We start from the raw sequence: 14,205 nt of genomic DNA, 5'->3' as shown, positions 1-14,205 counted from the left end.
TCTCACATGCTGCTTTACACTGGCGTCACATTACAGAAAATCATTCATTAGCTGCGATAAACTCACTTAGTGACCAATAGCTTTCAATGGGAAATGCTGCTTTCCCATCACGCATCAGAGCAATACAGCTGTGGGAATACTGCAGTCAGTGCTGGTAACACTCGGTACACCTCATGGCTTCTTTCTGGTTATGAGAACTGAGGAACTCTATACAAACTGATGGAAGAAACAACACATGTCCGAGGCCAGATGCTGTGTTCCCTGACTACCTCACAGACAATACAATATTTATTAAGCATGTAACCACTTATTTAAGGACATGGAAGGCAGCAGAGAACCTGTGAACCTCTTATAAGTAGAACAAACTTATGTACACTAGGACCATGACAATGATTTACTCTTTAATTACACATTTACACCAACCAATGACGAAGCTGCTTCTGCTAGAACAGAACAACAGATCTTACAAATTGCATTCAGTATGTAAAAAAGCCAGATGAGAAGAATTTGGTTAATATTAAAAGATGGGTCTATTTACTAAGCAGTGTTAGGAGACAGAATGAAAAGTGATAAGGTGCCAGCCAATCAGCTCCTAACTACCATCGCACAGGCTGTTTTTGAGCTGATTGGCTGGCACCTTATCACTTTTCACTCTGTCTCCTAACACTTATAGTAAATCGACCCCACAGACTGAGATTTTATGAGTTCATGAAACAAACCTGCCCATTTGCTTATAAGCTTCTTCTGCCACTGCAAAAATATGAGGATCCATGTCCCCCATATTCTGCCCGCTGTATGCATTGATGATATCGGCTCCATAGATGGGTAACTGTTCATAAGGGTTTATCGCTACAAGGACAATGCCTAAAAAAAAAGAAAAGTAACATGTGATAACAATACTTCAAATTAATCTGTCTCTTAAAAGTCTGTATATATCATAGGTGAGCAGCCATTATTGATGTAGAATGGGCATAATCCTCAGAATTAGGGATCTGTTTATAAACAAGCAGTGATACATTGTGACAATAGCAACATATTTTTATTAATAAATCTCACTGGGGCAGCGAGAAGTAAGGGATAAGTTAGCAATTCACTAGGTCAGCCTCTGGGTAGATGTACATGCATGAGCCAGCAAGCCAGTTCATCCATGTGCAGTGCAACTGAAAGCCCGGCTGGGACTTCCATTTTTACTAATGATTTAAAAAAGAACAACAAAAAATAATAATAATTGTTAAAAATACAATATATTTTGTAAAAAATATTTGAAAAATATTAAAACATTTTTCTATTCATTGAAGTATTGCAGAGGTGTAAATAGGTGTTCGAATGCTAATCTTTGAATGCTATTGCTGCCAAACTTTGTCAATTCTCATCTCCAGCAGGTTATTGCCAGCAGCACTGCCTTGATGCTTAGGGCAAAGCCTTACCACTGGTGACATAAGCAATATTGATTTTCGACCCTTGACAGATATACCTCTTAATTCTAAAACTTAGTAATAAAGTATTTCATTTTTCTTCACCTCAGTTTTAATGAGCAGACTTATCTGAAAATAGCAAATGTGTTGAACCTGTTTATACAGAAAAGTGATAGTTTATAAAACTGTAGATACTGACATCACTTTATAGGTACAAAACATAGATCGGAAAATTGGACAGACATTGCAGTACATGGTCCAGAAAATGACTGATGCACAATAATGATCCTATGCCCCCTTGTCAGGCATGCTCAGAAATTTATTTGGAAGGTGAACTTATTAATAGCCCTCTCAAGCCAAGCTTCTGACCCGGAATATTGCCGGATCAACCCGGGTCTTGTCTCGTGTGTGAAAGGGTATACCCGGGTCCAATGTCCCAGGTCCTCAACCCTGGTTACGACAGATTAATTCCTGGGAAGCCTGCAGTGTGAAAGGTGTAACACGGGTCACGCTACCAAGCTGCGAATTGGCAGATCTGGATTACTCTAGAGCAGACCTGGCCAAAAGGTAGATCGCGTTCTGCTGGTAGCTCATGGAGCATCTGCCGATAGATCGCGACCAACTGAAGTAAAATAAACCTGAAACTGTTTCTGGAGCCTCAGAAGCCCAGCTCCTAGTAGTGCAGTGCACGAGTGACGTCATGACATAACACTCGCTCTGTAAGGAGCCCGCAGCTGCTGTCCTCCTGCCAGGTCCCACAGAGCGTGCCGAGTGTCATTGAGAGCTGCTGTCAAACCAGCACATAGTGTCCTCACAGCACCAAGCACATCCCCGGACTGATATCAGCAAACTATATGCAAGTGCCGGAGCCGCTCCCGGAGGTAGTGTGTGGGGAGTGATTAGTTATATGTGCGGTAAAGGGGTTGCAGAGTGACGCTGCCAGGGCACAGCCTCCTCCTGCCGTAGTACCATGCCACCCCAAGCACCGGCTCCCCACTGCACACACCAACACAGTGCAACTGACTGATTTATTTATTTTTTAAATAAGACAACGCCTTATATTATTAAGTAGTGGAGATAATTACAGTTTATGGTATGGGGGGGGGGGATGTAAGAGATTGCAGATTTGTGGCAGCTACGTACACCTCGAAATGACTGGATGTGTTTTTTGTTAGGTTTCATTTTTGTGCTTGTTAGTTTTGTATAATACTACTGTATGTGATTTATGTGAGAGTGATTGTGTGTAATACTATTTTATGTTATGTATGTGAAAGCTGTTGTATGTTAATACTGTATTATATGTATGGGAGAGCTGTTGTATATTACTACTGTATTATATGTATGTGAGAGCTGTTGTATAATACTACTGTATGTTATGTATGGGAGAGCTGTTGTATAATACTACTGAATTTTATGTATGTGAGAACTGTTGTATAATACTACTGTATTTTATGTACGTGAGCTGTTGTATAATCTAATGTATTTTATGTATGTGAGAGCGGTTTTATAATACTACTATATGTTATGTATGTGAGAGCTGTTGTATAATACTACTGTATTTCATGTATGTGAGAGCCGTTGTATAATTTAATGAATTGTATGTATGTGAGAGCGGTTTTATAATACTACTATATGTTATGTATGTGAGAGCTGTTTTATAATACTACTGTATGTGAGAGCTGTTGATTAATACTACTGTATGCTATGTATGTGAGATCTGTTGTATAATACTACTGTATTTTATGTATGTGAGCTGTTGTATAATCTAATGTATTTTATGTATACGAAAGCTGTTGTATAATTTAATGAATTTTATGTATGTGAGAGCTGTTGTATAATACTACTGAATTTTATGTATGTGAGCTGTTGTATAATCTAATGTATTTTATGTACGTGAGAGCCATTGTATAATTTAATGAATTTTATGTATGTGAGAGCTGTTTTATAATACTACTTAGTGTTCCCTCTAGCTCCGGCGCGAGGCAGGGCGCCGGAGCTAGAGAGGGCATGTCCGTGCACGCGACCGAGAAGGGGGCGTGGTCATCGAAAAGGGTGTGTGTCTATAAGACGCATCCCCTTTTCGTCACTCTTGGGGGCGTGCCCAGCACTTACGGACACGCCGGGCAGCCCCCGAGCCCTGCAGACAGTGAGAATAGATGCCGGGCGCATGCGCCCGGCGTCTATTCTCCGGCGGTGACCAGGTCACCGCGCATTTCACTGTGACCCGCGGGTGAAGACGGTTCCCGCAGGCTGTTAGGGCAGGGCGATTTTTGCCCTCCTTCTGGAGGGCAGGGCGCTTTTTGCCTTCCAGAAAGAGGGCAGGGCGCCGCGCCCCGCTAAAACAGCCTAGCGGGAACGCTACTACTGTATGTTATGTATGTGAGAGCTGTTGTATAGCACTACTGTATGTGAGAGCTGTTGTAGAATACTACTGTATTTTATGTATGTGAGCTGTTGTATAATCTAATGTATTTTATGATTGCGAAAGCTGTTGTATAATTGAATGAATTTTATGTATGTGAGAGCTGTTGTATAATACTACTGTATTTTATGTATGTGAGAGCTGTTGTATAATACTACTGTATTTTATGTATGTGAGCTGTTGTATATAATCTAATGTATTTTATGATTGCGAAAGCTGTTGTATAATTTAATGAATTTTATGTATGTGAGAGCTGTTGTATAATACTACTGTATTTCATGTATGTGAGAGCTGTTGTATAATACTACTGTATTTTATGTACGTGAGAACTGTTGTATAATACTACTGTATTTCATGTATGTGAGAGCCATTGTATAATTTAATGAATTTTATGTATGTGAGAGCTGTTGTATAATACTACTGTATTTTATGTATGTGAGAGGTATTGTATAATACTACTGAATTTTATGTATGTGAGCTGTTGTATAATCTAATGTATTTTATGTACGGGAGAGCTGTTGTATAATACTATGTATGTGAGAGCTGTTGTATAATACATAAAATACAGTAGTATGTGAGCTGTTGTATAATCTAATGTATTTTATGTACGTGAGAGCTGTTGTATAATACTATGTATGTGAGAGCTGTTGTATAATACTACTGTATTTTATGTATGTGAGCTGTTATATAATCTAATGTATTTTATGTATGCGAGAGCTGTTGTATAATCTAATGTATTTTATGTATGTGAGAGCTGTTGTATAATACTACTGTATTTTATGCATGTGAGAGCCGTTGTATAATTTAATGAATTTTATGTATGTGAGTTGTTTTATAACACTACTGTATGTTATGTATGTGAGAGCTGTTGTATAATACTACTGTATGTGAGAGCTGTTGTAGAATACTACTGTATTTTATGTATGTGAGAGCTGTTGTATAATACTACTGTATTTCATGTATGTGAGAGCTGTTGTATAATACTACTGTTTTTCATGTATGTGAGAGCTGTTGTATAATACTACTGTATTTTATGTATGTGAGAGCTGTTGTATAATACTACTGTATGTTATGTATGTGAGAGCTGTTGTATAATCTAATGAATTTTATGTGAGAGCTGTTGTATAATACTACTGTATGTTATGCGAGAGCTGTTGTATAATTTAATGAATTTAATGTATGTGAGAGCCGTTGTATACTACTGTATGTTATGTATGTGAGAGCTGTTGTATAATTAATGAATTTTATGTATGTGAAAGCTGTTGTATAATACTACTGTATTTCATGTATGTGAGGGCTGTTGTATAATACTACTGTATGTTATGTGAGAGCTGTTATAACAGGAGATATGGTAAGAACTTACCTTTGTTATCTCTGTTTCTACGAAGTCCATAGGGTCCACAGGGTTGACCTTGGGGTTATAGCTGGAACAGGATCCATGGGCACCACACAGTTAAGCTTTTAGCTCCCAGGATGCACTTGGGTCCTCCTCTATACCCCGCCCCCGAGCCACAGGCACCTCAGTTGGTAAGCAGCCTAGGCCGGAGGAGAATATGGAACAGAGAGAAGGAAGACTGGAACACACAAGAAACCATACTCACAGCAATAGGAGACGGAAAACCGGTGACCAGCCACACAGCCCATTTGAAGCCAGGTGCGTCAGGGCGGGCGCCCTGTGGACCCTATGGACTTCGTAGAAACAGAGATAACAAAGGTAAGTTCTTACCATATCTCCTGTTTTCTACTTCAGGGTCCATAGGGGGTCCACAGGGTTGACCTTGGGGATGTCCCAAAGCAGTTCAACTAAGGGCGGGGACGCTCCTGTGCTGAAAGGAGCACCCGGCGCCCAAAGGAAGCATCCTGAGAGGCGAAGGTGTCAAACGCATAGAACCTCAAAAACGTTTGAATAGAAGACCAAGTGGCCGCCTTACACAGCTGAACAGCAGAAGCGCCACTTCTAGCAGCCCAAGAGGGACCCACAGAACGAGTGGAATGAGCCTTAACAGAGGCTGGCACAGGTAAACCCTCTTGTGCATAAGCCTCACAAATAACGGAACGAAGCCAACGGGCTAACGTTTGTTTGTTGGCAGGCCAACCCCTCTTGTGAAAACCAAAGAGGATAAACAAGGAATCAGACTTCCTAACCGAAGCCGTCCGGTCTACATAAATTCTAAGCGCCCGGACCACATCTAAGGAAGTCTCACCAGCTGAAAGATCAGGGGACTGAAAAGCTGGCACAACAAGTTCCTGATTAATGTGGAACTTCGAGACCACTTTGGGCAAAAACTCAGGACGAGTGCGGAGCACCGCTCTGTCCTGGTGAAAAATCAGGAAAGGAGGGCGACAGGAAAGCGCCCCCAATTCAGACACCCTCCTGGCCGAAGCAATTGCCAGGAGAAAAACCGTCTTAAATGTCAGCCACTTGAGCTCCACCGCCTCAAGAGGCTCAAACGGAGGACCCTGCAGGACCCGTAGCACCACCGCCAAGTCCCAAGGAGCCACAGGAGGCACAAAGGGAGGCTGGATCCTGAGAACACCCTGGAAAAAGGTGTGAACGTCTGGTAGTATTGCAATCCGCCGTTGAAACCACACGGACAAGGCGGACACATGAACCTTCAGAGATGCAAGGCGTAAGCCGAGATCCAATCCTGACTGAAGAAATTCCGAGATCCTGGAAACTCTGAACACCTGAGGATCATAATGTCTGGACTCACACTACTGAAAGTAAGTGTGCCACACTCTGTGATAAATCTGTGCTGAAGCAGGCTTGCGTGCCCTGAGCATGGTACCAATAACCGAACTGGAGAAGCCCCGAGACCTCAAGACGGCTGTCTCAAGAGCCACGCCGTCAAAGACAGCCGACCCAGATCCGGGTAAAGGCAGGGCCCCTGAGACAACAGGTCCCGACGCTGAGGAAGAAGGTACGGAGCGTCGATGGAGAGGCTCCTGAGATCGGAGTACCAAGGACGTCTGGGCCACGCCGGAGCTACCAGCACGAGCATGCCGCCATCCTGCTTGAATTTCCGCAGAACCCGAGGAAGCAGGGATAGCGGAGGAAACAGATACGCCAGGTGAAACGTCCATTTCACCGACAGCGCGTCCACCAGACTTGCGCCTGCGTCTCTTGTCCTTGACCCGTAAACGGGCAACTTGTGATTGTGACGGGAGGCCATCAAGTCCAGCTCCGGCAGTCCCCACCTGTCCACAAGTAGCTGAAACACCTCTGGGTGAAGCGACCATTCCCCGGGATGCACGTCGTGACGGCTGAGGAAGTCCGCCTCCCAATTGAGGACTCCGGGGATGAAGACCGCCGAGATCGCCGGAATGTGACCCTCCGCCCAAGTCAGGATACGAGACACCTCCGACATCGCTGCCTGACTGTGAGTTCCGCCTTGGTGGTTGATATACGCCACCGTGGTGGCGTTGTCGGACTGCACCTGTACCGCCCTTCCGTGAAGAGCGGGACCGGACGACTGCAGGGCCCTGTATACTGCCCGCAGTTCCAGGATGTTGATGGGGAGAAGTGCTTCTTCCGCTGACCAACGACCCTGAAGCGACAAAGAGCCGGTCACTGCCCCCCAACCTCGGAGACTGGCATCCGTCGTGAGCAGGACCCAGTCCGGGATCCAAAATGGGCGCCCCTCGACCAGATGAGCTGCCTGAAGCCACCAAGCCAAAGATTGCCGAACGTCCGGAGACAACACCAGCACCTGAGAGCGGATCCGGTGAGGTAACCCGTTCCATTCTGATAGAATCAGCCCCTGCAGGGGCCGGGAATGGAACTGGGCAAATTCCACCATGTCGAATGTCGACACCATGGACCCCAGAACTCTCATAGCCGAATGGACCGACAGACGGCAACGGCTCAGGCAACTGCGTATCCGCAGCTGTAGGGAGGCGACCTTCTCCGGAGTCAGGAAGATCCTTTGCTGACGCGAATCCAGCAGGGCTCCCAAATGAACCTTACCCTGAACCCGAAAGGAACGAAAAGCCGAACTCCGAACCTTAGCAGGCAGTGCCGCCGAAGGGAGGAAGGCCGACTTGGATTTAGCCAGGGTGTCCACTATTTTGTCCAAGTCCGGACCAAATAGTAATACCCCATTGAAAGGTAAGGCCTCCAGACCCTTCTTTGAATCAGAGTCCGCTCTCCAGGACCGCAACCACAAGGATCGGCGGCCAGACACCGCTGCAGCCGATACCCGCGAGGTCAGCAGACTAGCATCTAAAGAAGCTTCACCAATGTAAGAAGCAGCGTCCCTCATTTGTCCCAACAACGCCCGCTGGACATCCGGAGCGTCGTCTGGGAAGGTATCTTCCAATGCATTGGCCCACCCCTCAATGGCCTTGGCCACCCAGGAGATGGCCATGGACGGTCGGGCCACCGCCCCGGAGAGGGAGTAAATAGACTTTAAGCAAGTCTCAACTTTCCTGTCCGTGGGATCCTTCAGCGAGGATATCGACGGTAATGGTAAGGTGGCGCCCCGAGTTAAACGGGTGACATGGGAATCCACCGCCGGTGGAGTTTCCCATTTTTTACAATGTGCCTCAGGGAAGGGGTAATTAGAAGCCAACCGCTTCTGAGGAAGGAATCTCTTACTGGGCGCCTGCCAAGCTACCGCCATATGATCCGTCAACTGATCCGACAGGGGAAACACCGCAGAAGCCACCTTAGTTTTTTTGAAACTAGGAAACTTCGACTTAGGAACCGGTACCTCATCCTCTATAAGAAGAATAGCTTGCACCGCCCTAACTAGTGCTCGCACATTAATGGACGACTTGGTATCCATTTCCTGGACCGAGGCGTCCGAGTCAGTGTCATCAGGGACCTCCCCATCATCTGAGGAACCCTCTGAGTCCGATACCTGAGCAGCCCGTGTCATGAGTGGGTGTTTTGAAATCCTAGAAGGCATGTCAGTCTGCAACATTGACTGAAAAGCCGAGGAAGCGGCCGCCAAATTTTGCACGGAGTTGGAGAGCACATCCACCCATGGTGGAGGAGTCGCCATAGGGGCCTGAAAAGGTACCACAGGCTGCTGCGGCACAGGGGAAGCCTGTATATACATAGGCAACCCCGCATAGGGACCTACTGATTGAGACCCAGGAGGACTCCGCAATAACTGCGGGACACCCGGGGAATGGGGGATGGTCGGCTGGGGCACCGCCCTAGTAGGGAGAGCAGTCGGGACCGACAGACGGTCCGCAATAGACACCAGCACTTGAGAAAACATCGCCCACGGTGGTTCCTGCGCCAGAGAAGGTCTGGATGGGCCAGGAGCCACCTGGCATCGACTACACAGGCCATCCTGTGACAAATCCTCCCTATCTACTCCTGCAGAACAGCGTCCGCAGGAGGCCAACACCGGAGCCACTGAGCGCTCAACCTCCTCGTCTGACATGACAGAATATATTATATATCTGGCACCAGGGTAGAAGTAAAACGCACTCACCGGTGTGCTGAACAACAGCCCACAATATGGCACTGAGTAGCACACAACTGTATGTGACGGACCTCACAAATACGTGATCTATATAAGTGAGGTCAGTAGAAACGCCCCTCCCCCACACACCTGTAGGGCTTGTAGGAGAAGTAAAGGGATAGGTATAAGCTGACAGTAAGTAGAAAATAAGCACAGACGGCAGCACTAGCAATAGTCACATACCATGCAGGAAGATATACTCACTGCACCTTTACACTACAATCAACCTGCCCAGATTCAGTGTCTGGGAGGGCTATAGTGCTGTGTACGCTGTCCTTAATCAGGGGAGAGGTACACAGGGGGACCGGTCCGTGGAGACCTCAGAGGAGGAGTGGCCGAGGAATCTGCAGCTCAGCGATGCCAGACTCCGTGCTGAAAGGCGCGCTGAGCTGAGGGGAGGAGCCGCTGACAGGGAAGGCTTCCTCCCCTGGCTGGCCATATCCCCAGGGATGCTGGCTTCCCGCTTGCCCTTTTATCCCTGGTGGTCTAGTGGTCCCACGGGTTATGGGGGGGCCCGCCGCCACTGCCAGCAGCCTCCGGTCTGTCCCCAGGACCGGAGGCTAAAGGACTGCATTTAAGGCTTTCCGCGCGCCGCCGCTAGCCAGCGACGCGCGGCTTACCTGAATCCCCGGCGTCTCCGGCAGCAGTCCTGGGAGGTAGACAGAGTCCGGCTAGTACGGACTCTGCCCTCCCGCCGCGATCCCCAGATCAGTACTGGCGTCGCGGCGCCAGTCGGGGATCAGAGCGGCAGCGTGGGCGTCTGTACAGACAGCCCTTCGCTGCCGTCTGTAGTAAAAAGATTAATATAAATAAAATCTAACTTAAAATAAAAAAAGCTTCTGGGGGCTGCTCCTGCAGCCCCCCTGCGCGGTGACCGTCTCCGGCCGGGCACCAGCTTACACTGAGGTGCCTGTGGCTCGGGGGCGGGGTATAGAGGAGGACCCAAGTGCATCCTGGGAGCTAAAAGCTTAACTGTGTAGTGCCCATGGATCCTGTTCCAGCTATAACCCCAAGGTCAACCCTGTGGACCCCCTATGGACCCTGAAGTAGAAATATTACTACTGTATTTTATGTATGTGAGCTGTTGCATAATACTACTGTATGTTATGTATGTGAGAGCTGTTGTGTAATACTACGGTATTTTATGTATGTGAGAGCTGTTGGGAAAACAATATCACTACGCCTATGTGCAGCATAGTGCCTGTGAGCCTGATTTAGAGGTGGACCCTATGTACACACGGTTGTGATTTCTTACGGATTTACATCTGCAAAAATATACAGTCGCCATCTCGAATGCCAGCGGTCGCATAAGCAACTGCGATTGCCATTGTACAGTTAGGACACTTTGTTCTGTTGAGCAATTTATTTTTGTTACTGCAAACATCGGCATAGCGTCCACCTTTGAATCAGGCCCATTGACGCTGGTAGATCACCGCTAAGTAAGTGAACAAAAAGTCCGGCCACCCCTGTTCAAGAGCGCTAGGAGATGACAACAGCAGGTAACGTCCACTTTTAATGACTCTACACCATATTGCAGGGCAGACACAGATTCAGTATGAAAGGGATTGACCTCGGAATAACCCGGGACCAAGGTGCAGTGTGAAAGGGGTATCGGAGCTGTGACCCGGGTTCAAACCATGTTCAATAACCCAGGAAAAAGTAGGGTCGGAGCCCCGGCTTTGGTCTGAACGTGCCCTATTTTCCAATAACACCGACTGTCCCAGATGGAACCAGGTCTCATAGACAGGGTGAGTAATCTAGCAATCCAAATAAGTCATTTTGTAAGTGACTTTCAAAGAAATATAGCAGTGACCGATCTATTCCTAGTTTTTGGAATGGCAATTTCTCCTAATATCAAAATACTACAACATGCACTTAAAAATACATTATGTCATTTCTCACTCCCTGCTGAGAGCGCAGCATATAAAGGTTACTTTCATATTGTACAGCGCATCTATGGCTCCCCTATGAAAGCAGCTGAGGTCGGCTCTAGCAATGTCACACAATGTGGCTCAGCACAGAGAAGGCACCTTTCTCTACCAACTGCTCTGCACACAGCAAACAAAGCCTCCAAGTACACAGAGCTGCGCTTCACATCAACAAAGAACTGTTACATTAAGGAAAAAACATGTACATGAAAGAAATTGAAAAACAATATCAAAATGATATAATTACACATTAAGAAATAAACACCCTATAACATAAAATAAGAAATCTGAGACCAGGGTTGCAGAAACAACGGTGGCTGGACAGTAACTGGGCACTGCAATGTGTTTCCTTTTGGTGCAGACTTTAATATCCTCCTTAGCGTATGACATATAATATGATTCACAACATGGAAGCATCTATATAAGAAACTTTCAGGCAACAGAGATACACACTTATAAATAAATAGTATCACAGTCTAATAATCAGATCTATCGTTATCTTTACAATTCATATCCTTATTTCATTTAGCCATGAATAATTAATGCAAGTCACTACCAGATGAGGTAATACTGCATGTATGTCATTGACTATAGATAGGTGTCTGACTGCAAATATTTCCCTAGAGAAAAATGAGGTAATAGAAGAGAATACAGGAGCATAACGCTTACAGTAATCATCGACCCTTGTGATACGGAGGTAGAAATGAGCTGTGAGCACTCACCGCAGTATGTATAAATCAGTTTAGAGTCTATGAAGCGGACTTTGAGATTGTGCAGGATGGCTGGCTCGTGGAGGTAGCTCAAGGCAGTGAGGTCATTTTCACCTACAAGAATATCTGGATTTCTCAGGGGTGGCAGCTCCTTCGTTTTGGCATCTAGACGATATTCCAAATCCTTGAATATAAATGTAATACATGATGTAATTAAACTTTTTGATTCCAGAGTTTATTTAGAGTATCTGTTTTGTCCCATTTTATGGTCTTATGCTTATTTTAACTACGGTATATACCAGGTTTGCAGCAAGAAGTTTTAATTCTCCTTTTGTATTACTCTTCCAACGTAATATTCCTAATAAGTACATTACAGTCTAATAACCAACATCTTTCTATCCAGTAATCCTTCCATACATTATGATGAACCTTAACATATCCAAAAGGCAGCTGCCTTTGTCTCACCATGCTGGCATTTGAGCAAGTCCACCTGGTTACAATAGGGACGTAGGCCCTGATTCAGACCCGCTCGCTGCCGCAGGCAGCTCGCAGGGTCTGTGGGCGTTTTTTTTCCTCCAGGCCGCTCGCAAAGTTGAGGGTGTCCAGCCACAGCTTGTGCGAGCGGGCTGGAGACCGTCGCGATTATTGCGACCATCGGGCTTGTGACGAGACCCTGGGGTAGGATCTCGGCTGCCGCAAGCCCGAGTGGACTACCTGCTCTAATAGAGCAGGAAGTCCACTACTGACATCACTAGTGGGTCCTCCCACAAACGCCAGGCGTTCCTAAGGGATGCCTGCGTTTGTGCAGCCGCCTCCCCTACCCGCCTACAAAACAGGGCGAGCTGTCACTCACCATCGACAGCAGCTCCGACTTGCAACGAGCCCCGCAGCGACTGAAGCTCAGTCGCTCGTCGGGTCTCGTGCATGCGCACACCGAACACGGCGAATGCGCAGTACCCAAATATCGAGCAGCTTGCGAGCGGCTCTGAATTAGGCCCATAGTCCATATCAACATTTGAAATGACTAAAAAGGGGTCTGCTGTTGCTAATGTACAATGGACACTTGTATTTCAAGGCTGTTACTGATAATACAGCCAATAAACTCTCTGTAACAAACAAACCTCTCCATGATTATTAATGAGATAAGGGTACCTACATAATAACTTGCCCTACTGCATATAGGCGAGGGGGGTCAGTAACACAAGGCTTACTACAGCAAAGCACCATTCACAGACACAAACTCACAGAAAGTTACTATATTCTGTGAAAAAGATCTAAAAACCTGTAAAACCGCAGCAACAATAAAACGGGAAGTTATACTGAATAAATGTATCAGACATTTATGAGAGCTAGAGGAAGAGTGTATCTACATATATCAGACAGAAAAGGGAAATTGAGCCAGTGAGAGCTATGGGCCTGATTCAAGGAAGCAACTGTGCAATACCATCCAACACAAATGCAAAGTCAGCAGGAGGTGTCTGTAGGAAAAAGTCCTTGCTGCATCTACAATCCGAGTGCAGCGTCCGTAGACACTGCCTCAGGTCACCATTACAACCATCACAACCGAAGGTCACGATGGTTGCTACTTTGGCCAGGCTGCATAAGACTTCCTCTGCCTGGCTGCTTCCTGGTTGTCTGCGAGGCCAGGAAATCTGCATCAGCCGACCTTGCATACACCGTGACCATTTGAGGACTCATAACCCCAATTGTGGGACTTAATAGCAAAAACAGGACTATTCCTCTATCGGTGATCAGCTTGAAAGACAGTCCTATTCTCTCATGGTTGAGATTGAAATAATGTGGTGTTCATCTTGATTTATATCGGAAGTATACATAGGAACAAGCTCTATACACTGTTTACGTATTTAGTGGTGAGGCTATCTGCTCATGTTTTTAATTAGCATGTTTTATGGAAAATATTTTTTATTAATGTGAAACATATTTCATAATTCTACCTAATAATCAATTGTATCAAGTTTATTATATTATGTTACACTCACATTGATACTAGCGCTACTACCTTGTTTCTATTTACATGTCAACTGACGCAGACCCTGGCCTCGTCCCTCCCCAGAATCGGGGAAACGCGTCCCCGTTACTGGGAACGCTGGCACCGCTGCTCCATGTCAATCATGCTGCAGCTTGGGAAATCTGAGAGCAAGATAGCAGGACCCGTTCTGCACATGGGCAGAACGGATTTAGTGCATGCGTAGACCCCAAAACACTGGAGATGTAAGCAAACCATGAGCGGGT

At 46.1% G+C, this 14,205-nt stretch overlaps 1 protein-coding gene across 5 annotated transcripts in view; it reads right to left on the bottom strand.

The window, feature by feature from the left end:
- MYO5A (myosin VA) overlaps window positions 1-14,205 on the bottom strand; it is a 181,533-nt gene that overhangs the window by 88,416 nt on the left and 78,912 nt on the right. For all 5 annotated transcript variants that reach the window (XM_088451054.1, XM_088451073.1, XM_088451082.1 and 2 more), the window contains exons 3-4: window positions 11,965-12,136; window positions 720-864 (exon numbers count right to left, since the gene is read on the bottom strand). In XM_088451054.1, the coding sequence (XP_088307180.1) occupies window positions 720-864; window positions 11,965-12,136 (317 nt within the window). The remainder of the gene's footprint in view (window positions 1-719; window positions 865-11,964; window positions 12,137-14,205) is intronic.

Source organism: Taudactylus pleione, unplaced genomic scaffold (assembly GCF_031769625.1).
Source record: "Taudactylus pleione unplaced genomic scaffold, aTauple2 ptg000022l, whole genome shotgun sequence".
Lineage (NCBI taxonomy): Eukaryota > Metazoa > Chordata > Amphibia > Anura > Myobatrachidae > Taudactylus > Taudactylus pleione.
This window is presented reverse-complemented; position numbering and strand designations above follow the sequence as displayed.